We start from the raw sequence: 22,995 nt of genomic DNA, 5'->3' as shown, positions 1-22,995 counted from the left end.
TCTATGTTATAGGTATAATCTGTGTCATTGCATTTTTTTTCCCTCCATTACTGCTGCAAAAAGTATACAAATTGTTTGTCTCTAAAAAGTTACGTTTAATAAATTCTATAAAACTATCCAAGTTATTATTTAAATACGACAAAGTGGGTGAACAAACACCATGACTTATCCAGCCGACTTTACAGCCATGACCTTTTTTGGAGCCGACCATCCCGATTGCGTCCACTGTTTTGATTGAATTTTTGATTCTGGCGTGTAATAATGAACCCATGTTTCATCTGCTGTTACAAATCGACGTAAAAAATCGGCTTTATTACTCTGAAACGGTCCAAACATTCTTTTGAGTTTTGCACTCGAATCCTTTTTTGATCGTGCGTAAGCAATCGCGGCACCCAACGGGCCGATGACTTTTTCATATTTAATTCCGCACTTAGGATATGATGTACCCGGTCTTTTGAGATACCTGTAGTGTCAGCTATTTCAGATAACTTCAATCGTCGATCTGTTAAAACCATATCATGTACTTTCACGACCATTTCCGGTGTCGTGACGCTTTTTGGACGTCCGGGGTGGGCTTCATCTTGGACACATGTACGACCGCGTTTAAACTAATCCACCCAGTTTTTTACTGTGGCATAAGAAGGAGCACATTTACCTAAAACATTATTTAACTCGTCATAGATATCTTTCCCCTTCATGCCCTACATATGAAGAAACTTTATCACCACTCTTTGTTCAAATTTATCCATTTTGAAAACACTTGACGAAATATATTTTCAAATGACAAAAAATCAATAAAATTTTCACGCCACCAAATTGAAATTTAGAACACAGGTGGCCAGAGAGACGAATTTACAAATGACATATTTAATTTTTGAATTTTAACTTTTTAAATAGCAGAGGCTAGTTACTTATCATCCCGCCCTCGTAGCCTCTCCGAAACCTGACAGCTACAGACCCTGCGCCGCCAACATCCACCGGCTTCCCGGGAGCTTTAAATAAGCGACCAATCTATAGTCCTGGAGGTCCACTGCGGCATATTAGTCTCCCCCAAACCTGACAGCTACAGGTCCTGCACCACCAGCATCCACCGCCTTGCCGGGAGCTTCAAATAAGAGACCAATCTATAGTCCTGGAGGTCCACTGCGGCATATTAGACTTCCCCAAACCTGACAGCTACAGGTCCTGCGCCACCAGCATCCACCGGCTTCCCGGGAGCTTCAAATAAAGCATTCAATGAAGCACGAGTAAACGGCTTTACATTTGAAGCACGTCGTAGTAACACGACAAGAAGCGAGGCAAAGAAGATGTGAGAAGGTTATTTTTAATTCGTTCAACTCGTGACTAGAAAGAGAAATAAAAATCAACACGAGAATCAGCTGTTCGTTCGTTCGTTCGTTCAAAATCCCGATGTGATGCAATTACTGTCACGGACTGTACAGTCCAAGTCCAACAAAAATAGATTTACATGAATGCAGTATAAGTCAGTTAAATGTGAATTGTTAAAGATCATTCAAAAACTATTGGTACAGGGTGACCTTGAAATTTTTTAAATGACGAACAGCGACTTTCGTATCGTCATCATCATCATCACCATCAGCCTTTATCTGCCCACTGCTGGACATAGGCCTTCCCCAATGCCTATGTCCAGTCTAAAGTCTTTAATCAGTGCGTTCTCCCCGCGATGACCTATGGCGCGGAAACCTGGACACTGACGGCTGGCCCATAAGTTAAGAGGCGATGGAGAGAACTATGCTCGGTATCTCTCTAAGGGACAAAATCCGGAACGAAGAAATTCGACGGAGAACCAAAGTCGACGACATAGCTCTCAAAGTCAGCAGGCTAAAGTGGCAATGGGCCGGTCACGTCTGTCGAACCAACGACGCCAGGTGGGGGAGCAAAGTCCTAGAATGGAGGCCACGGATGGGTACCAGGAGCGTGGGGCGTCCTCCAACCAGGTGGACTGACGACTTAGTGCGCACGGCGGGAAGTCGTTGGATGCAGAAGGCGGAGGACCGCATTCTGTGGAAGGCATTGGGGAAGGCCTATTTCAAATAAAACAAAGAATTTTTAACCTCCTCAATTCCAGGTCTAAGTCGGTTATAAAACTAGTGTCATTCAAATTAAAAACGGTAAAATTCTTAATTACTATTATATAATAATAATGTACCTATAGTCTTATAGCGTTATCTACAATGCAAGTAGATAACATTATCGTTCTTATCCGCTTAAAAATACGTGGCTGTATGTAACGAATGTTTTCTTTTAATAAAATAAGATTTAAAAAATTTAATCTAAATAATATAAGCAAATAGACCCTAAAAAGTTTTAATGATTTCAATGTGTGTCCACGACTCACGTAAGTCGAGGAAAATATCAAGTCAAAATAGACGTATTTAATATATTATTATTATTAATTAATATGATATACCAAAACTAAATCTAGATCATTCTAATTTGTCGACTTGTATTGCCCAATATCTCGTTTAAGCACCACATGTGACGTCATTAATTTACTTAAAAAATAAGTTTTTTGAGGCATTGAAAAAAGTATTTTTTCGATTTATATATTTTAATATTTTCCCGTATTTATTTATTACCATTACACCAAAACTTATGCTGAAAACTGTGATGAAATCCATTGGAAAGAAACGCGTGTATGCTTCAGGACTAAATTTTGAATGCTCTAACAGAAATATACCTTTTTTTATTCAGTACAACTATTTGTACATACTGATTGCTCGTTTAGCTAATTTCAAAATAATAGTTTTATCCTTTTGCATTAAAAAAACGAAATGATTAGCTTTAAAAGTAATCTACAGATAACCCACAGATAATCTACGGTCGTCAATTTTCGCCTTTTTATTACACAACAATACTTTGGTCCTCTTAAATGAAAAAAAAAAGCCGACTTCGCTGTCCTGATATCGAATACTGGTGATCGAAAAATAAATCCAAGAAAATTCCTATACCCAAGAGTCTGAGTTATTTAAATTTAAAAAAAAAAACGTGAGAGAACAAAATTTGAAAATCAAAACAAATACAAATTTAAAAGAAATTATGTCCGATGTCTTCTAATAAGGATACCCGAAACACCGGCCAATGTGCCGAAACATCGAATAAGTAGAATGCGCGCGTAGGAGTCCGGTCGTTGACCTGCACGAGACGCACAGATTGACCCCTTTATAAACTATAGTACCCGTCAGGAGAAGCCATAAACTTTATAAACAAAGAACTTCTACTAAATTACGGTACAAGAGCGACAATTCAATCAACAACAAATAAACCCAAATTCAATAAACACGTAGTTAGATACGTGTAATACTCAACCAACGAACATTTCACTTGGTCGGGTTATATTATACGTTAATATGTATCTTCCTACCAAATACTTATGAGTATTGAGAGACAAAGGCACCGGATCTTGCCCGAACCGATTCAAGACGGTTACTCTGAGAGCATTCATGAGCATGAAATCTTTTATACAACGCGACCCTCGATCAGGATTTAGATGGATTTTTATTCTGACGATACTGTCCTAAAGAAATTAAGGTAGTGGGGTATGTTGTGAATCTAGAGGTGGTATCATCGCTACATCTTGCCTATTTCTTCGATGAAGTATTGTTTTTAACAGTCCACAGACGTCCAGTATTGACATAGGCAAGGTTCGCCATAGTGACCGGTCGTGCGCTTGCTTCCAGCGGATTCCCGAGACCTTCCACTCGCTAAGTTTTCGGCACTAGTCTGATCTAGTCTGTATTCTGCCCGTTGCTATTTGAGTGACTTTGAACCTGTTGATAAGGCTAATAGTAATTATCAGCGAACACGTCTCATTGCCGTCTCACTGGCAACACTGGTCTTTTCGTCTTGAGACGGACTTTTTGGCGGGAACGCAAGGAGTGAAGTTGTGTGATTTGTTTTATTTTGTCTATTTAGTGTTGCTTCAGGCTTAAATGTGTAATAACGGTGGTTTATTAACCGTTTAATATCTGTGAAAGTGCACAAATGTGGGAAAATGAAACAAAGCCGCTGGACGTAACTTCTCGGGATCCTCGAAAAAGTCCACTGAAAAAATCTCAGTAAATGACCACCATTTTACTGAGATTATATTTCATCCCATATCATCTCATTTCATTTCACTCCATATTATCATCTTTCATAATAATAATAAGAGTATTAATTAAAATAAGACAGGACTTAAAGGTCTTCGTGACCAGGTCATAAAAACCCTTAAAAAAATCCGTCTTGAGACAGTGCGGTATTTGGGATAAGAAGGTACACATGAAGTAAGTCATATGGAAATAATTAAATAAATTACCTACGACTAATTTTTACTGGTTTTTACGGAAGACCTCTGTAGCCGGTATTAACTGCGAGAGCTCATATTACGTGCAGTGTTTGTACCCTGAATAATCACAGTTAGAATGTGATTCCGCAATAGAATCATAAAGATCGAATGACAAGCAAATATTAGCGCGAAAAAATTCTTGATTTTCGCACCGTTTTTTTTTTTGTATCCATTCCAAGAATTAGTGTAAAATTATTGCAGTAGTCACAAATTTGGAACTTATAAAAAATACAAAGATAGACAGAGAGTGAGAGAGAGAATATATTTATTACGCAGACTATTTATGCACACGCTTGAGTGTGTCATCCTGCGTCGTTTTGACGTGACTTTGCATAATTTGGTGAAACTGTCTTATCCATTTCTGCTGCAATCTTGATGAGTATTTTGACATTGGACACTTAAAATGATAAGGTAGAAATCTCAAAAAAGTACGTGGACATTAAAAAGACCGATGAAATCAATCGACAAGTATTATTTTTTTATTGCTTGGATGGGTGGACGAGCTCACAGCCCACCTGGTATTAAGTGGTTACTGGAGCCCATAGACATCTACAGCGTAAATGCGCCACCCACCTTGAGATATAAGATCTAAGGTCTCAAATATAGTTAAAATTATACTCAAATATAGTGACAAAAAAAATTACCTATAAAATTTTAAGGTAATTACTTTTAGGGTATTATATCTCAATTAGCGCGAGATTAAACCGTTAAAATAGTGTTAAATTATGTCTACTACTCAACTCGCCAGAACCAAACAATATATTATAGGATACCCGACCGAAATGAAAGATGTTAATAATTTTGCTGCTAGATGGAGCGACGACCTGCGCAAGGCAGTAACTGAATGCGTGGAACCGAAGATCGGATTCAGTGGCGAGCTTTGGGGGAGGCCTATGTCCTGCAGTGGACTGCCGCAGGCTGATGATGATGAAGAATTTTAAAAACAATTTCGTACGCCCTCTAGCTTGTTAGTGGAGAACCTAACATACAAAAGATTTTGACATTGTGGTATTAGGATCGTCCCACTCATGTCCATAAAGCCGGGATATCGTGAGCTCGCGTGAACACAAACATACACATGTTTCTTATTAAGACCATTAAAAACATTCTGCTGCGGTTGACAAGGTGACTTGTGATGAACTCTGACGCGAATCCCACGCGTGATACCGCTGGGTCGCGCTTATCAAATATTGAGGTGCCACAGTCGTCCATAATCAGTCTAAATTTAAAAATATTGTAGTTGAGAATAATAATTAATTGAATGTGATTTCAATGCGAGAGTGTATTATTAATTTGTTTTGAAATTGTTGCGAATGTAATTACTTTAAGTTTTCTTTACTGTAACGAATGTCAAATCATCGATGGTTTTACCGAAGTTCTATGGCAAAGGAATCTACGACTATAAATGTACTTGACAACAATTAAAACATAATTGAAGACTCGATTTGGAGTGTATTATATTGAAAGTTATAAAAAAAATTTTAAGGTTTAATTTTCATTAACCCATAAATGGAACTAAAGGGATTTAAATCGAAGGGTAGGGTAGCTATTCGAACAACAGAATGGTTGTATTACTGGTTATATGTAGGCTATAGATGCTACGAATATTAATAGTCTATATATAAAAAAATGAATTGCTGTTCGTTAGTCTCGCTAAAACTCGAGAACGGCTGGACCGATTTGGCTAATTTCGGTCTTGAATTATTTGTGGAAGTCCAGAGAAGGTTTAAAAGGTAGATATATATGAAAATGCTCGGAATTAAATGAAAATAACAATTTTGTTTTTCCTTTGATGTGTCGGACGGATTCCTTTTTTTAGTTTATTTTATTCTAGGTCTTTTTATTTATCGATTGAGGCACTACGAAGTCTGCCGGGTCAGCTAGTACAACATAATTATGTGAACGTCAATGAAGTAGCTATAATAAACGCGATATTAAATAATTAAAAAAGATGATAAAAGTCGTCGTGGCCTAAAGGATAAGACGTCCGGTGCATTCGTGTTGAGCGATGCACCGGTGTCCGAATCCCGCAGGCGGGTACCAATTTTTCTAATGAAATACGTACTCAACAAATGTTCACGATTGATTTCCACGGTGAAGGAATAACATCGTGTAATAAAAATGAAACCCGCAAAATCATAATTTGCGTAATTACTGGTGGTAGGACCCCTTGTGAGTCCGCACGGGTAGGTACCACCACCCTGCCTATTTCTGCCGTGAAGCAGTAATGCGTTTCGGTTTGAAGCCGTTGTAACTACACATGAGACCTTAGAACTTATATCTCAAGGTGGGTGGGTGGCCCCTGGCATTGCTGAAGTCCATGGGCGACGGTAACCACTCACCATCAGGTGGGCCGTATGCCCGTCTGCCTACAAAGGCAATAAAAAAAAAAAAAAAAAAAAAGATGTCTATGGGCTCCAGTAACCACTTAACACCAGGTGGGCTGTGAGCTCGTCCACCCATCCAAGCAATAAAAAAAACATTACAATAAATCCTATCATTTTTGCGACAAACATAACTTTTAGGTGGATAAATGTTGTGAACCTACCATTATTTACTCTGCACTACCTGGGGTTGACTCGTAGAGAATTTTTTTTATGCCTTAGCCATAAGGTGTGCGAATGTTAATAATACATGAAATGTAATAAATAAATACATACTTGTGAATAATAATACTTATTCCCTATAATTCCTCTTATTGTCTACTAGCGACCCGACCTTGCTTCGCTTCGGAAACTTTAATTTATTATTGATTTCTCCACTATTTAATAGATGTTATTATACATATAAACCTTCCTCTTCAATCACTCTATCTATTTAAAAAAACCGCATCAAAATCCGTTGCGTAGTTTTAAAGATTTAAGCATACATAGGAATATAGGGACAGAGAAAGCGACTTTGTTTTATACTATGTAGTGATATAGATCCTAAATTCTATATCATACATTTTTAAATTTTTTGATAGTTACTTTACTATTTTTATATTGCGAAGAAAAAGAAAAAAAAAACAACAAACACAAAATGACTTGGAAAGTAAGGCCCGATTCTCACGCTGCTATTATTTTTAAAAACATTAGACTTTGAGATAGCATTAGTTGCACAAACTTTCCTCGCCGGATTTCTTAAATACCTAGAGGTAGTTTAATATTTATTCAACCTTGCGTTTTAAAATCAAATAACAAGACTTGTTCTAAAAGCAAGTTGAGCGCCGATCATAGCACTAGTAGTATCTATGGTAGATTTTTTTCTTTTTTATTGCTCAGATGGGTGGACGAGCTCACAGCCGACCTGGTATTAAGTGGTTACTGGAGCCCATAGACATCCACAAAGTAAATGCGCCACCCACATTGAGATATAAGTTCTAAGGTCTCAGTATAGTTACAACGGCTGCCCCACCCTTCAAAGCGAAACGCATTACTGCTTCACGGCAGAAATAGGCAGGGTGGTGGTACCTACCCGCGCGGACTCACAAGAGCTCCTACCACCAGTAATTTATTTTGGCGCTAAATGACATTAGTGTTAGCCTGTCTGTCACTATCACCAAGATTTTCACTCTAATTTTGTGTCTTCCATAAAAGATTAGGCTGTTTCGTATGATACCTTTGCCTTTCCAGTTGGAAAAATAAAACGACTGCTACTCGTGTCTTCCTTAATTAATATAGTTAAAAGATTTTTACGCAGTATGTACAAGTATATTGGCAATGAAAGCTCCGAGAAGACAGAAGCTTTTGATAAAAAATGAGAATCTCATCAATGTATTCGTTGTCGAGTAAATATGCATTTTGAATCGTCCATATTGGGTTTATAGAGTAGAGCTATGTGTGCTTAGTGCGAGTTTTTAACTTCATTTATTTATGATTGAAGGATTACTGGTGGCCCGGAGGTCTTTCCAGTTTCACCAGGGCAAGTGGGCGAGCGAGGACTCAGCCAGGAGGGGTGGGATTTGCTAACAGCTGCCCCAGTGCCTCCAAGGAGACCTAACAACTCAAGAGCAGTTGCTTCGCGAATGAATCTACTACCGGATCGAAATCGCGAGCCGCTGAGAAGATCGACTTTTTTAACTTCTCGATCGCGTTATTTGTATGCAGTTGAAACAGCGCCCCTAGCGGCAAACGTAAGCTCGTTGTCCGACTGAGTTAACTTTTACGCGATCGAGAAGTAAAAAATACTCGCAATAAGCAAACTGAGATAGCTACCGAAAAAAAAGTATTGTCGAATTTATAACTTCCTTTTTTGATCTTTATTAAAAACCACACGCTGTATAGTTTAACCGCGTTAATTTTTAGGTTAAAGTTTATTCTTAACTTACCGTTAGTTTCCAGGAACTAATATATACATACATATATATAACGCAACATGGTTTTCTCACTTTCATAATAATTATTAAAGAAATAATAACAAAGGTCGCGACCTCAATGTCGCGAAACAATGGGAAAATGTCTCACAAGTTTATCTGTTCCGTTATATTGTTAACATAATATACTGTTATAAGCATAATCTTGTTTCACGGGTCGTGTGAGAAAGCCTTGAATGTTTACGCAAAAAAAAATTTTTTTTTTCGAAGCTACCGAATATTCTTTTTACTTTATTGCTTAGATGGATAGACGAGCTGACGGCTTACTTGGTGTTAAGTGATCACTGTAGCCCATAGACATCAACTAAAATTTGCCTAACCTTGAGATTTGAGTTCTAAATCTCAGTTTTGTCAATGTAACAGCTGCCCCGCGCACGTACTTAATGCAAATTTGAAATATATATGGTTTTCTCGTGGATTACCTAATGGTAATCCAGGAGATTACATTTCCAATTCTGATAATTCAGAACTGGACTAAATTGAAATGGGATCGCACGGGAAGCATCAGCTTTCTAATAAAAAAAGAATGTTGAACCCAGTCAAAAGTTATGAGGTAACAATCATAAAAAAAAGTCCTCATCGTCGAGACATATGGATACATCATCATCATCATGCTTTCCTATTACCCTCTGCTGGGGTGTAGGGCTCGAATCAAATTTTTCCATTTGTATCGGTCTTGGGCAGTCTGTTCTAGCTCCTCCCACGTCATGCCCAAGACCCCTAGCTCCTGCTCCACCGAGCGACGCCAAGTTGTTCTGGGGCGGCCTCTCTTCCTTTTACCAGACACTTTCCAGGTCAGTGCTCTCTTTGATAAGTGTGTATCGGGCTTTCTCAGAGTGTGACCAATCCAATGCCACTTCCGCGTAAGGATCTCCTTCTCCATTGGTGTCTGCTTAGTGATACGGATAAGATTATATTATTGTCCTAGGCCATATTGTCGTCTTTCACAATCTTGATTGTTTATCAATAAAATCAATATCTGCATTGATTAGAATAATTAATTTTACGATTATTATTGATTACGTAATCTAGGTTTAAATTTTTTTATGATTATCAATAAAACGGAATCTCTGATTTTTTTTCGTGTTTAGATTAAAAACTTCGTCGTAATCTATTCAAATCCATTTGATTCGTGTTCTATTTTAAGCTTAGCAACAGTCGCCGGCGTGGTTAACGGATTAAGGCGCGGACGCATATTGTGCGCCTGTACTTGTCCGGTAAATTTATTTATGATGATGATAGATTCGATCTAAATTAGCTTGTAGTATCGATTACATAATTTATCCAGTGCTTATCGGCGTCGAAAGTTTTGCCTGACCTTAAATCCCAGCCTGGCTTTTGGCATTACAAGAGACAACACCAAAATAAACCCTAACGCCAACTGTGATCACAAGACAGAAGTCTTGACGTCACTTTACGTCACGTGTATTGACGAAATTTACTCATTAGCCCAACTATAAACACAGCTGATTAACAAAAACCCGAAGAGTTTCAGGAGTTTCATAGCGTTTTAGTTTGAAATTGGACCGCATCTCCTGTGAAATGTAGAAAACAAATTGCAGAAGCGTTAACAGAGTGCAAAAACAACCTCAAGGATCCATTTCCTTGCGCTGGAGCGATCAAAACCGATCGACATTCAACTCTAACGTGTCTCAACTCTAGCTGTCCACCGTGATCAAGGCTAGGTATTAATATATAGTCCAATTTAAAATTGTACACAGAGGTCATAACCCTTAGCGCCGGGACATCATCTCGCCATGGAGAAGAAAGTTGAATACATAAATATTATACATGTATATTCTCCACTAAGTCTTACGTTATTAACAGGGAGCGCATCAGATAACTACCCACTTAAGACATCAGTAAAGACATCGGGAAAAAAACACAAGAATTACCTATAATGAAAAAAAAACGTGACATATGGAGTCATAAGTGACCCAGGTCACTCGCGGTTAACAGTTCAAGGACACAGTAACGGCCATTGTCTTCTGCTACATTCATTTCTTTAAGCACCTACTTCAGACATTATTAATAATTGGCATTATGATCATTATAATACGACCACGTTACGTTCGGGCGATTAAAAAAAAATCTACACTATTAAATTACTCCCGCGCCCTTTTCGTCCTACGCCCAAAGTATGTAAGCATAATTATTTTTAAGGACTTCAAGGTCCCATATTTTTTTTTATATCGCATGAGCTAAGGGACGCGTTATTAAAAAAAGCCACACATTCATATTTACCTGAATATATTTAGCATAGTTTATTTATGAGGATAATATTTATTTATTGCCGTTTATGTATTTATACAACGTATCGACAATATATCGACAAATCAACCAAAGATACTGCAGAGGATATAGTGGTAGGTGCATTGAAACATAAATTATATTCTCAAACACGTATGTACATATTCTAATAAATACATTAAACAATTATTTAAATACTTACACAAAAAAAACATACTAGATAATCAAGACTTACGCTAAGAAAAAAACACTTACATATTTTTTATTTTTCAACGGTTCGGTATCAAGGACGTAGCGTGACGTCATTAATTAATTAATAAAATCGTTCTCATAAAATCTGTCTGCAATTTCCCGTTGCCCGCTAAAACGGGAGGGCCATGGTATGACGGTTGTGGGCGCGTCTTCATCCTACACGCATACATATCAATGCTAAAATGCGCCCAGACATTTCTATAGGACATTTCATCCCCCTACCACAGCCCTACATTTGTAGTTATGTACTTACATTGCACTAACACGAAGAGGCTATATCCACATTTATTGCCGTGTTGAGATCACTTTTCTCTTTGTAAATAATGTAATATACCTTTTTTTAATAAAAAGTTTAGTACCGAATCACTCAGCATCGGTTAATTTATGTGCAATAAAAATCTAAGTATTTATTCATAAATATTTTTCGAATTAGAAATATCCTAAAAAAGGATTTTTCGGGGAAAATTGTATTCCTTTCAATATTTCATTATTGCCTACTTGAGGTTAATCTAGTACCTACCAAATTAAGGGAAAAAAAACGAAAAAGAAGATCCTAGGTACTTATTTTTTTGTAATGTTAAAAAATAATCTAAATCGATTATAAATATTGTGTATGTAAATCAGGACGTTTACATTTTTGGCAGGCTCGCCACCGAATTAATTTTTTGTGGTTACTCACTTTTCTAGGTCCATTCTGCACAATAGTTTCGTATTCCAAACCCTCCGACATTGCTCTCACGAATTACTAAGATCACAGCAGAGTACAGTCTTTCAGTTCGGTATGTCGCATCAAACGGACACTTGTGTTCGATAACTAATATTTAACAGCCACCGGAATGGTTGAACGTCGAACCGGCACGAAAATAATCGTATAAATCACCGTTCCTTCAGTTAAATTATTATTATCATAAAATATACGAAGTTAACGCGTGGTGCCGCCGATCGGCACTGCGTACAATTCACGATTCACGCCCACAGCCTCCAACTCTCTATCTAGCTGCATTATGCACAGTAATATGTACATATCACATAAGTACATATACAGCAGGACGATAAGTAGGTAGGTATATATAGAATGTTTCGTTCCAATACCAAAGTCATGAAAGGTGCCGTCTACTTAAGACGAATTCGACATTCGCTACGAACTGCATTTCATTTTACGTAAATTAGCTTGACTACATATTTTTTGTTTATTTTCGTACAATTCCACGACTTATGTTATGTTCCTTATCGTTTATAAATAAGAGCCGATGGCCATTTTGGTTGGGGTAACCATTTCCATGTTTTTCCTTGCTCGGTACCTACACACTTTATGAGTATGGTGGCTTAGTTTAGATTCACACACACCCGCAAAGTTTTCACTATAAAAATATCAGGGTTAACTATAAAAAAAAATTACGGAAAATTGTATTCTACACACTTCTGCACAAGATGTTAAATTTATATTTATAATATTTTCTTTGCTTCAATGAGAAAACCTCATCAGGTTAGTTTTTTCTTCAATGTGGACGCAAAGTTACAAATAACAAACAAGCAAGGGCTGTCTCTAGTTACTATTTTCTTGTAGACTGTTTTAAATATTTTGTTTAAGGTAGCCCGTGCTAAGTTTGATAAATTCTTCATAATGTCAATTGTCAAGTAACGATGACAAATATCTTGTCATATGGTTCATCAACAAACTTCAACAAAGTAATACCTTCTCTGTTTATTTACAGTAGCTTCATTACATACCTCAGAGTTTTAATAATTAATTATAATTGTTCATTGAGGTAAGTAATGATAGCGAAAAGTGTATTCTGGAAGGTTAATCATAAGGAAACGCATAATAAATTCAATTTGATTCTGAACAATTTATAGGTTATATTTACAAAATGACTGAAGATTTGAAGATATTAAAACAAGGAGCTGAAGCAAAATTGTACATTTGCAATTATCTTGGAAGACCTACATTGATCAAGGAAAGGTTCGTTAAAAATTACAGACATCTTGATTTAGATACAAATATAACAAAAGAGAGAATTAAAAATGAAGCACGTTCCATTGTACGCTGTAAAACAGCCGGAATTCGTACACCGGCTTTATATTTAGTTGATTTTGAGCGTCGTCGAATTTACATGGAACATTTCGAACGGAACGTAACTGTCAAAGATTTTATCATAAATTTGACGAAAACTGGCAGTGAAAATGAAACAAACAGCCTGAACATACTAGCCAAAATGATTGGCGAAACTGTTCGAACATTACACGACACCAACATTATACACGGAGACTTGACAACTTCTAATATATTGTTGATACCGAAAAATGACAATGATAATTGGATTCAATGCTGTGAATTTCATTTGGTCATGATTGATTTTGGTTTATCATATGTTGACTCTAGTGCCGAAGACAAAGGCGTTGACCTATATGTCCTAGAAAGGGCATTAATAAGTACCCACAATGACTATCCAGAGTTATTCAATAAAATGTATGATGCATACAAAAGTTCTAGTAAGAGCAATATAAAAGAAATCATCAGTAAATATGAAGAAGTCAGAGCTAGAGGGAGAAAGAGAACTATGGTTGGTTGAGTTGTTATTAAAACATTTTACCACTTATTATTTTTGTTTTGTACTTAATATGTCATATTTAAAAGTAAACTGGCTAAAAATTCCGAGTGGAATGGGTTATAGTGTCATCAGCATATATGCTGATAACAAAAATTGGGATTTTTTTAAATGTAAAATGAAGAAGTAATTTAAACCAGGGAATATGATCGCCTTGTTTGTCTAGTAGTTACTGCTGACAATAGTCAATAGTATAATAATACTGCAGGGCTGGTTTCAATTTCCAGTTGGAACTAGTATTTCAATAAACAAATATTTGTAGTCTGGGTTTGACTGTTCTTGTTTTATTTCTGTTTTCAATCAAATTATAACTGTGCTGTTGAACATGGTATATCTATTATATTATAATGTAAAATGGGAATGTGTATGTATGTGCTATAAATACAGAACACTAAACAAGTTAGTGGGCAAAAGATCTTATTCAGACACATGTCGTGACACCCTGAACTTCCCTGGCTTCTACTACTTTCAATTTGTATGAAGCTGCAATAGCTTCCTCTTTCCCTTGCTATCATAAATTCTTCTACTCCTAATTCCTATCACGCATGAATTAGGAACTTCGTGCTACCGACACATTTGGCGCTTATGTTGGAAAAAACATTTATTCCATACATCCATGACAAAGATTTAATGTTGAAGGTTGCCAGGGCGGTGTATTCATATTATTGCGTGTATCCCGGTAACCTCATTTCATATCTATTTCAATGGTATAGATGGTAGTAGGGTTTTTAGTTGAAACCTCTCTGATTTTGTTAATTATTTTTTCTGTTAGTTTAATATTTCGAAGCTCTCGTAATATTGGTGACTTTATTAACTGCTTAGAACCCATGAATGTGTACCTACTGAATTTCTTGCCCGATCTTCTCAATGGGTCCCGATTCCGGTCCAGTGGTAGATTCAGCGAAGCACTGCTCTTATTAGTCATTGTTAGCAATTGCCACAGGTTGAGCCTTTGAGGTCACCAGAAGGTGATTCCAACCACCCGCGGACCTACTGGTCTCGTAGCCCCTTGGATTAGCAATGATTAGAAAAAATTATATAAATGTGACTAAATGAAACAAAAGTCCCAGTAAACCCATAAATCCCCATAAATTAATTCCAAAAAATCTAAAGTAAATCCAATTTCTGCACTTAAGCAATTAAGTTTAAACAACTTCCTTTATCCTTATGCTTCTTTTACTTATGACATGGTTATGGCCTGTTGTTTGAATTGGGCTTCATAGGCAATGTTTTTTTGCCTGCTAAATGTGTTTCTTCAAGTTTAAATATGTAATAACGGTGGTTTATTAACTGTTTAATATCTTCGAAAGTGCACAAATGTGGGAAAATTAAACAAAGCTGCTGGACGTAACTTCTCGGGATTCTCCAAAAAGTACAATGAAAAATTTACAGTCAATGATCACAATTTTACTGAGATTAGATTTCATCCCATAACTTCTTATCTAATTTCATTTAATTTCGTCCCAGTTGATTAATGTCTCAAATTAATCATCTTCATTTCATTTCATTTCACTTCTATCATTTTACATAAAAATATGAATAAAAATTACCTATTTTAATTTATATTCAGATTCAAAAATAAGAATTTAAATAAAAATAAGACATGACTTAAAAGTCTTAGTTACCAGGTCATAAAATCCTTTAAAAAATATAATAGAATCTATTTCAATCTATAATGTATAATCTGTGTCATAACCTAGTTGTTTCATTAAAAACCTTTATTTACAACAAAACAAAACAATAAATGAAAATGAAACGGCACGTTACTTGTTTGATGAAAAAACTAACAGAAAAAAGCCATTTTTCCACTCTACAAATAACAAGTTAGACATGACACTAAAACTAAATTTTACTCAAATGCTTGTGGTTGTTATTGGTTATTAAATTATTTGTTATTTTTTTTAGGATTTTTAAGCACACAAGAGGCGATAGAACGTCGCAGCTATTTGTTCACGTTAGAAAAGAAACGGCAGATAGAAAATGTCGGTAGGATCGAAAAAATCGAAGTCCAATACAAAGGCATACCAAAAGACTGCACCTTGGTAATGAATAAAAACATTTCGACACCGTACGACTGTGCTAGACGTAAGATATTGACTTTTAAATTAACTATTCACGTGCTTTATTTTTTATTGCTTTTGTAGGCAGATGACCGCGAGGCCCGCCTGACGGTAATTAATACTAAAGTTTTAAAGTTCATGGTCATTGGTCCTTCACGAAAACTGTATACGAATTTAACACATAAAAATAGTATTAATTTTTTTTTTTTTTTAGATCTAAGTGAATGGCACATGGAGAGCAGTGTCCTAGCTTTACTTGATGGAAATCTACATTGGGACATGCACAGACCACTGACTGAAAGCTGTACGCTTGAGGTAAATATCCATTAAAGATTACGATAAACAAATGATATTTATTTTGAATTCTGACATGCTGCTAGCATGATGAAATAAAGAAAATAATGTAGATTAATGTATGCACAACCACATGGTAATAATATATGTATTAAGTTTCCACTATATATCGTCAATCCTGATATTATATGACTGTATATACTAATTTTAATATCAGATGAATCCGATTTAAATAAACTTCTACAAGTTAGATTAATTTAGTTCCTAAATTATTTCATTACTAGCTGACCCGGTAGACTTCGTAGTGCCTCAATCGATAAATAAAATACCTAAGCTTTTGTGTAAAATAAATTTAAAACAAACAAAAGGAATCTGTACGACGGGGGGGACATCAAAGGAAAAACAACATTGTTATTTTTATTTAATTCCGAACATTTTCATTCATTTCTTTACCTTTTAAACCTATGCTGGACTTCCACAAATAATTCAAGACCAAAATTAACCAAATCGGTCCCGCCGTTCTCGAGTTTCAGCGAGACTAACGAACAGCAATTCATTTTTATATACATATATAGATTTTGAATTCTGATATCTTCTTTATAGATTAAAAGTATTATTAGTTAAACTTTGTCATACTGGTGGGCCATATTGTAAGCTTGCATGATTGTTTTGCCATAAAACTGCCATGTGCTATTCAATAGTACCTATTTAGATTCCCTCCCTTCTGTCAAGATGGCCCTTGAAATCACTAACCATCAGTTGCATCTCATATGCCTGTCTAGTGAAAAAATATAACTGTATGATTACAATAATGGTAAAAAGTAAAAAAAAAACTCAGATTTGTGAGCCATATAATAAATTAGATTTACCGGTTATTCTCAAGAAGGCAGTTGAAGCAGGTTATACTTGAGATCTTAGAACTGGTATCTCAAGGTGGGTGGTGCATTTACGTTGTAGATGTCTATGGGCACCAGTAACCACTTAACACCAGGTGGGCTGTGAGCTCGTCCATCCATCTAAGCAATAAAAAATAAAAAAATGAATATTATACAGTTTCTTGATGCTGATGCTAAATTATGTTACAAAAAAGTTTATAATTCTGTAAACAGTTTCAAAACTACAAAGCAGCAGAACCACAGCAAGTAAACAAGGCATTCTGGCGCACATGCTCGCTGATGCTTGGAGCGTGCGCTACCGTTGCATTCAAGGACACAGTTCCAGTACACCTACACAGTTTTCCACTGCCCGACAGTGAGCATCTGTTAATATTTTGTATAAAAGCAATTTTCAAGCTTATACTGATCCCGCCTTTAGTTACAATGAGCATAGACAGGTGAAACCGTGCTGTAAGGTTTTCTAGCCTAGGTCTCAGTCAACCATATGTTACTTGCAATGGTAGCTGTAATAGAAGGAAACTAGCAAAAACATTTTTTTGCATTTATTGTATAAATTTTTAAAAATATGTAATGTATTAATTACACTTTATCTGAGTAACCTCTCGACAAACTCTGATTTAGCATTCCAATGTTTATTATTTTCTATGCTTGTTGGTGTCTGGCCGTCTGGTGTAGTGGTAAGTGACATGGTCACTACACAAGGGGGTCGCGGGTTCGAATCCCGCCAAGGGAAGATGATATGATAATTAATATAAATATAAAATGTCTTTTCCAGGGTTATGGATGTATATTAAATATATGTATGTGTTTAATAAAAATCATTTATTTCCGTTATCTGGTACCTGTAATACAAGTTCTTTACGAACTTAACACGGGACCAGTTAACGTGGCGTGATTGTTAGTAAATATTTTGTTGGTGGTATTGAGATGAAGCTTAGTCAAATAGCATCACATGAATAACTCAGATCTATCTCACATACTACAAGCAACTGATTGTTCCATAACATCTATTGACAGTAAGAAGCGGTTCTTTCATCTATGATGTCGATCTTCCCACTCTAAGTGATTGGCAGCCAACTCACCAAGAGGTTTTGACCCTCGCTGCTGAGTATGTGAAACTGTGTCGGAAAGCTGTTCCTCTAGAAAGGCTGGAAGTAGGAGAGGAGCTCGCTTTGGAAATGTTTGTGGACAACGAGCACAAGAGCAAACAGATACCAAATATTGCTAAGACTAACGGTGAGATTGAGGATTAACTGTAAATTTTCTAAAATACCATGTTATTGCTTGAGTAATTAAGTTTTAATTAAATGATTACAATATAAATCTGATGAGAAGTTTTAGAGTAATTATTAATGATGAATATAATGAATGATCGATTGAATGAATAATGATTAATTGACTTCAACTGTAATGATGATATTCTCTTTTTATTTTAGTTTAGGTCGCCTTTCATTTCAATAAACAAAAGTTTATATACTATATATTTTATATATTAATACGTGAAGCAAAAACTTTGTATCCCTTTTTACGAAAATTGCGCGGACGGAGGAGTATGAAATTTTCCACACTTATAGAGAATATAGAGAAGAAGTGCACAATGCTAATATTTTTATAAAATATTGCATAAAAGATACATTAAATCAATAAAGAAAACATTACACACAATACCATCTATTTGACAAACACACACACACTACATATTATTGTCAAACTTTTGTTCTTGACGTCTGTGGTCAAATTGAGAATAGATTAAATATTGTTTGTCTTTATTAATATTTTTTTATAGTGTAGCCTTGGCAAGCTTTGTGATTATAGAAGTATACAATACAATCATAATAGTGTACAAACTTACAATTCCAATTAATTATAGTCGAATTTCGACTACTGCGGGACCTCTAGTTTATTTTATTATGTGATACTTTTTAATGTGTTTTTACATATTATCAGTGCGTTAACCGATGACAATTTAATTTCAGGTAAAGTGATATTGTACAGAGCCGGGAACCACGTTGATATATCTAGAGGACCTCTCATCAGCAATACCGCGCAGATAGGCCGGCTGGCAGTCACCGCTGTCCACAAACTTACAGGTATTACGTACTGGGCCACTGCGACATTTTTTTTCATTTTTTATTTATTGCTTATATGGGTGGTCGAGCTCACAGCCCACCTGGTGTTAAGTGGTTACTGGAGCCCATAGACATCTACAACGTAAATGCGCCACCGACCTTGAGATATAAGTTTAAGGTCTCAAGTATAGTTACAAGGGCTGCCCCACCCTTTGCAGAACAAAGCAAAAAGGTACAGACACCGTCGCCCCCAAGTTTAAATGGTTGGGAAATTGGATAGGCACATAAATATTATAATTGGTTGTCAAAGTAGATGGATAGCAGATTACGGTGGGGTAGACCCTTGAATTATTATAACACACATAGCCCAGAACTAAAATCAAGAGAATTAACTTTAAATTAAAATTTGTGAATACTGTTTTTGATTAGTTTTCATATTTTATATTTAGTGTGCGATGAATAGAATGAGTACAGGAGGGGAAATTTCGCATGAACTCACCTTTGGTCTGTTATTATTCCAATAATTCACTTCTTTGAGACACTACACCTTGATGAACGCTTCCGGTGACCGTTCTCGTCGAACCCGTCGCTTGCGACGAAGGGCTCGACGAGTAAATTAACCCTCAGACACAGCCCACTGAGTTTCTCGCCGGATCTTCTCAGTGGGTCACGCTTCCTATCTGGTGGTAGATTCTGCGAAGCACTGTTCTTGCTGGTGGCAGTGTTAGCAAAACTACGGTTTGAGCCTCGTGAGCTCACCTACATGTCAAGGAGAAGCTGAAACAGCCTCTCAAGGCTATCAGTATTGATAGAAAAAAAGATGAACACTTTAATAGTCCAAAACTATTGTTTGGCGTCACAAGACAGAGCGTCCTCAACAGAGCGAAGCGGTACTTCACGCCTGGACAAAGGCTTTTGCTTTATAAAGCACAAGTCCGGCCTCGCGTGGAGTACTGCTCCCATCTCTGGGCCGGGGCTCCCAAATACCAGCTTCTTCCATTTGACTCCATACAGAGGAGGGCCGTTCGGATTGTCGATAATCCCGGTCTCACGGATCGTTTGGAACCTCTGGGTCTGCGGAGGGACTTCGGTTCCCTCTGTATTTTGTACCGTGTGTTCCATGGGGAGTGCTCTGAGGAATTGTTCGAGATGATACCGGCATCTCGTTTTTACCATCGCACCGCCCGCCACCGGAGTAGAGTTCATCCATACTACCTGGAGCCACTGCGGTCATCCACAGTGCGTTTCCAGAGGTCTTTTTTGCCACGTACCATCCGGCTATGGAATGAGCTCCCCTCCACGGTGTTTCCCGAGCGCTATGACATGTCCTTCTTCAAACGAGGCTTGTGGAGAGTATTAAGCGGTAGGCAGCGGCTTGGCTCTGCCCCTGGCATTGCTGAAGTCCATGGGCGACGGTAACCACTCACCATCAGGTGGGCCGTATGCTCGTCTGCCTACAAGGGCAATAAAAAAAAAAAAAAAAAAAACAAGCGCACAATTCAAAGGTCAACTATATAATAATTTCTTCTGGCAATATCAGGTGAGATAGGTAGAAAAATGGTTAATAAGCATTGAAACAAGAGGGAAAATAACGGGACTATCATCAATGCACTCTCAATTGTGTGGGAATATTTTAAATAGCGTTAACAAATATTTAATTGTAATTATGTTGATTTGTTTTATAATCAGGACCAACGGAAGATGGTGTGAGCCAGTTGTATCGTTTCCAAGGAGTAGCCTTACCGAAAGGAGTTGTACTGGACCACTTCGCTTTCTCGATATTAATGGACAGAGCCAAAAAGTTGGTACGTATCATATATTAAAATAAGAAGAAACTGGTGGTAAGTCGTCTTGTGAGCTCGCGTGGGTAGGTACCACTGCCCTGCCTATTTCTGCCGTGAAGCAGTAATGCGTTCGGAAGGGTGCGGCAGCCGTAGTATTTTTTTTTTTTTATTTTTTTTTTGCTTAGATGGGTGGACGAGCTCACAGCCCACCTGATGTTAAGTGGTTACTGGAGCCCATAGACATCTACAACGTAGACGCGCCACCCACCTTGAGATACAAGTTCTAAAGTCTCAGTATAGTTACAACGGCTACCCCACCCTTCAAACCGAAACGCATTACTGCTTCACGGCAGAAATAAGCAGGGCGGTGTTACCCACCCGCGTGGACTCACAAGAGGTCCTACCACCAGTAATTACGCAAATTATAATTTTGCGGGTTTGATTTTTATTACACGATGTTATTCCTTCACCGTGGAAGTCAATCGTGAACATTTGTTGAGTACATATTTCATTAGAAAAATTGGTACCCGCCTGCGGGATTCGAACACCGGTGCATCGCTCAACACGAATGCAACGGACGTCTTATCCTTTAGGCCACGACGACTTCAAATCATAGAACTGAGATTTAAAACTTACGTCTCAAGGTGGTTGGCTTTACGTTGTTGTTGTCTATGGGCTCCCTAACCGCTTAACACCAGGTGGATCGTGAGCTTAGCCAATCACGTAAGCGATAAAAAAGAAAACACACATTATGAAAGAGTTATATTTATACTATTTTTACCGTTGAATTTGGAGAAGTTCACTGTCAATAGTTGTCCGTGACCACGGTTATTGTATTGGAAATGTCAAAAATAATTATAAAAATAATAAACGCGACATAAACCGTAAAATTAGTATTAATTATTGTAATGAACACATTCCTTGAAACAACTCGCGCGCCATCTGTAGTCCGTTCACGGTACTATTATAGAAACTTTCCCTGAAAAAGATATTCACATTTTTTTTAAATTGTATACGTCCATGGATATCACCGCGTAAATTCAGGCACTCATATTAAACCTTGGTTTATTTCTAAGTTGTTTAGTAATTGAACATTTAAAAAAAAAATCTATTTTGATTTTATTATACGGTGTAATTTGTTCATTGTGGAAGTCAATCGTGAACATTTGTTATATACGTATTTCATTAGAAAAATTGTCTAATTATATGTAATTGCATAAGTTGATAAAAAATGCTATGCAATAGCTTTACCGCGGCAGTTCCCGAGTGCCACACGTTTGTTTTTTATTTTTATTTTTAATGCATAGATGAATGGACGAGCTCACAGCCCACCTGGTGTTAAGTTGTTACTGGAGTCCATACACATCCACAACGTAAATGCGCCACTCACCTTGAGATATAAGTTCTAAGGTCACAAGTATAGTTACATGTGAATATTTATTTTTGTTTTAGAATCCAGCCAGATCGCCTTTTTTGAAAAAAGAGGATCCTGAAATTAACGAACAAATAGAAAATGTCGCAGCGCAGGCGTAGGATACAGTTAGTTGTATAAATAGCTTTGTAGTTAATGTAAGCCAATTAAAATGTGTTGTATGTAAGCTTTAGTATTTTGATTTTAGTTACCCGACTTTCAACTTTGTTGTGTAATATGTTTATTTTTATTTTTTATTGCCCTTGTTGGGCAACCACAAGGAATACTTGAAAAAAAAAACAAGAATCGTCATCAAACAAGAAACGTCATTTTTATTTTTGGTTGGCCCGGCAAACGACCAACCACCTAACCATTGTCAATAGCAATGTCAATTTATCACTAAATCCCCACCCACGCCTTAAAATTGGGCCCTTATGTTTTTTTTATTGCCATAGACGAGCATACGACCCACCTGATGGTGAGTGGTTACCGTCGCCCATGGACTTCAGCAATGCCAGGTGCAGACCCAAGCCGCTGCCTACCTCTTAAATATAAATATGTGTTGGCCGTAAATAAGACTCTTATTCCATTATCCAGGTTAGAGCCGTTTAAGCTCACCTACTCGCTCGGTGAGTCTAATATGTCAAGGTCACTAGAATAGGTAGGAA

At 36.9% G+C, this 22,995-nt stretch overlaps 3 protein-coding genes across 4 annotated transcripts in view; 2 read left to right on the top strand and 1 right to left on the bottom strand.

Annotated features, from left to right (window-relative positions):
* The window catches only part of LOC732968 (cyclic AMP-regulated protein), a 46,277-nt gene extending 34,099 nt beyond the window's left edge, over window positions 1-12,178 (bottom strand). Inside the window, 1 exon segment of the mRNA NM_001046966.1 lies at window positions 11,884-12,178. Coding sequence (NP_001040431.1) covers window positions 11,884-11,934 — 51 coding nt within the window. The 5' untranslated portion in view covers window positions 11,935-12,178.
* Window positions 12,179-12,418: 240 nt separating this feature from the next.
* On the top strand, window positions 12,419-13,804 carry LOC101746343 (EKC/KEOPS complex subunit TP53RK). Of its 2 annotated transcripts, none has more exons than XM_038017928.2 (2): window positions 12,419-12,690; window positions 13,062-13,804. In XM_038017928.2, exon 2 carries the CDS (start codon window positions 13,076-13,078, stop codon window positions 13,775-13,777), a length of 702 nt encoding a protein of 233 aa, XP_037873856.1. In that variant the 5' UTR covers window positions 12,419-12,690; window positions 13,062-13,075; the 3' UTR covers window positions 13,778-13,804. The 2 variants fall into 2 exon arrangements, with proteins under 2 accessions (XP_037873856.1, XP_004927515.1); XM_004927458.5 differs by lacking the exon at window positions 12,419-12,690 and adding an exon at window positions 12,748-12,973.
* Window positions 13,805-15,456: 1,652 nt separating this feature from the next.
* LOC110385164 (large ribosomal subunit protein mL39) lies at window positions 15,457-22,514 on the top strand. The gene is made up of 8 exons (XM_038017924.2): window positions 15,457-15,636; window positions 15,719-15,898; window positions 16,088-16,188; window positions 17,277-17,418; window positions 18,081-18,299; window positions 19,040-19,153; window positions 20,822-20,937; window positions 22,369-22,514. The coding sequence occupies exons 1-8, from the start codon at window positions 15,558-15,560 to the stop codon at window positions 22,447-22,449; spliced, it is 1,032 nt and encodes a 343-aa protein (XP_037873852.1). The 5' UTR covers window positions 15,457-15,557; the 3' UTR covers window positions 22,450-22,514.
* Window positions 22,515-22,995: the final 481 nt, after the last annotated feature.

This window comes from Bombyx mori, chromosome 20, assembly GCF_030269925.1.
Source record: "Bombyx mori chromosome 20, ASM3026992v2".
Lineage (NCBI taxonomy): Eukaryota > Metazoa > Arthropoda > Insecta > Lepidoptera > Bombycidae > Bombyx > Bombyx mori.
This window is presented reverse-complemented; position numbering and strand designations above follow the sequence as displayed.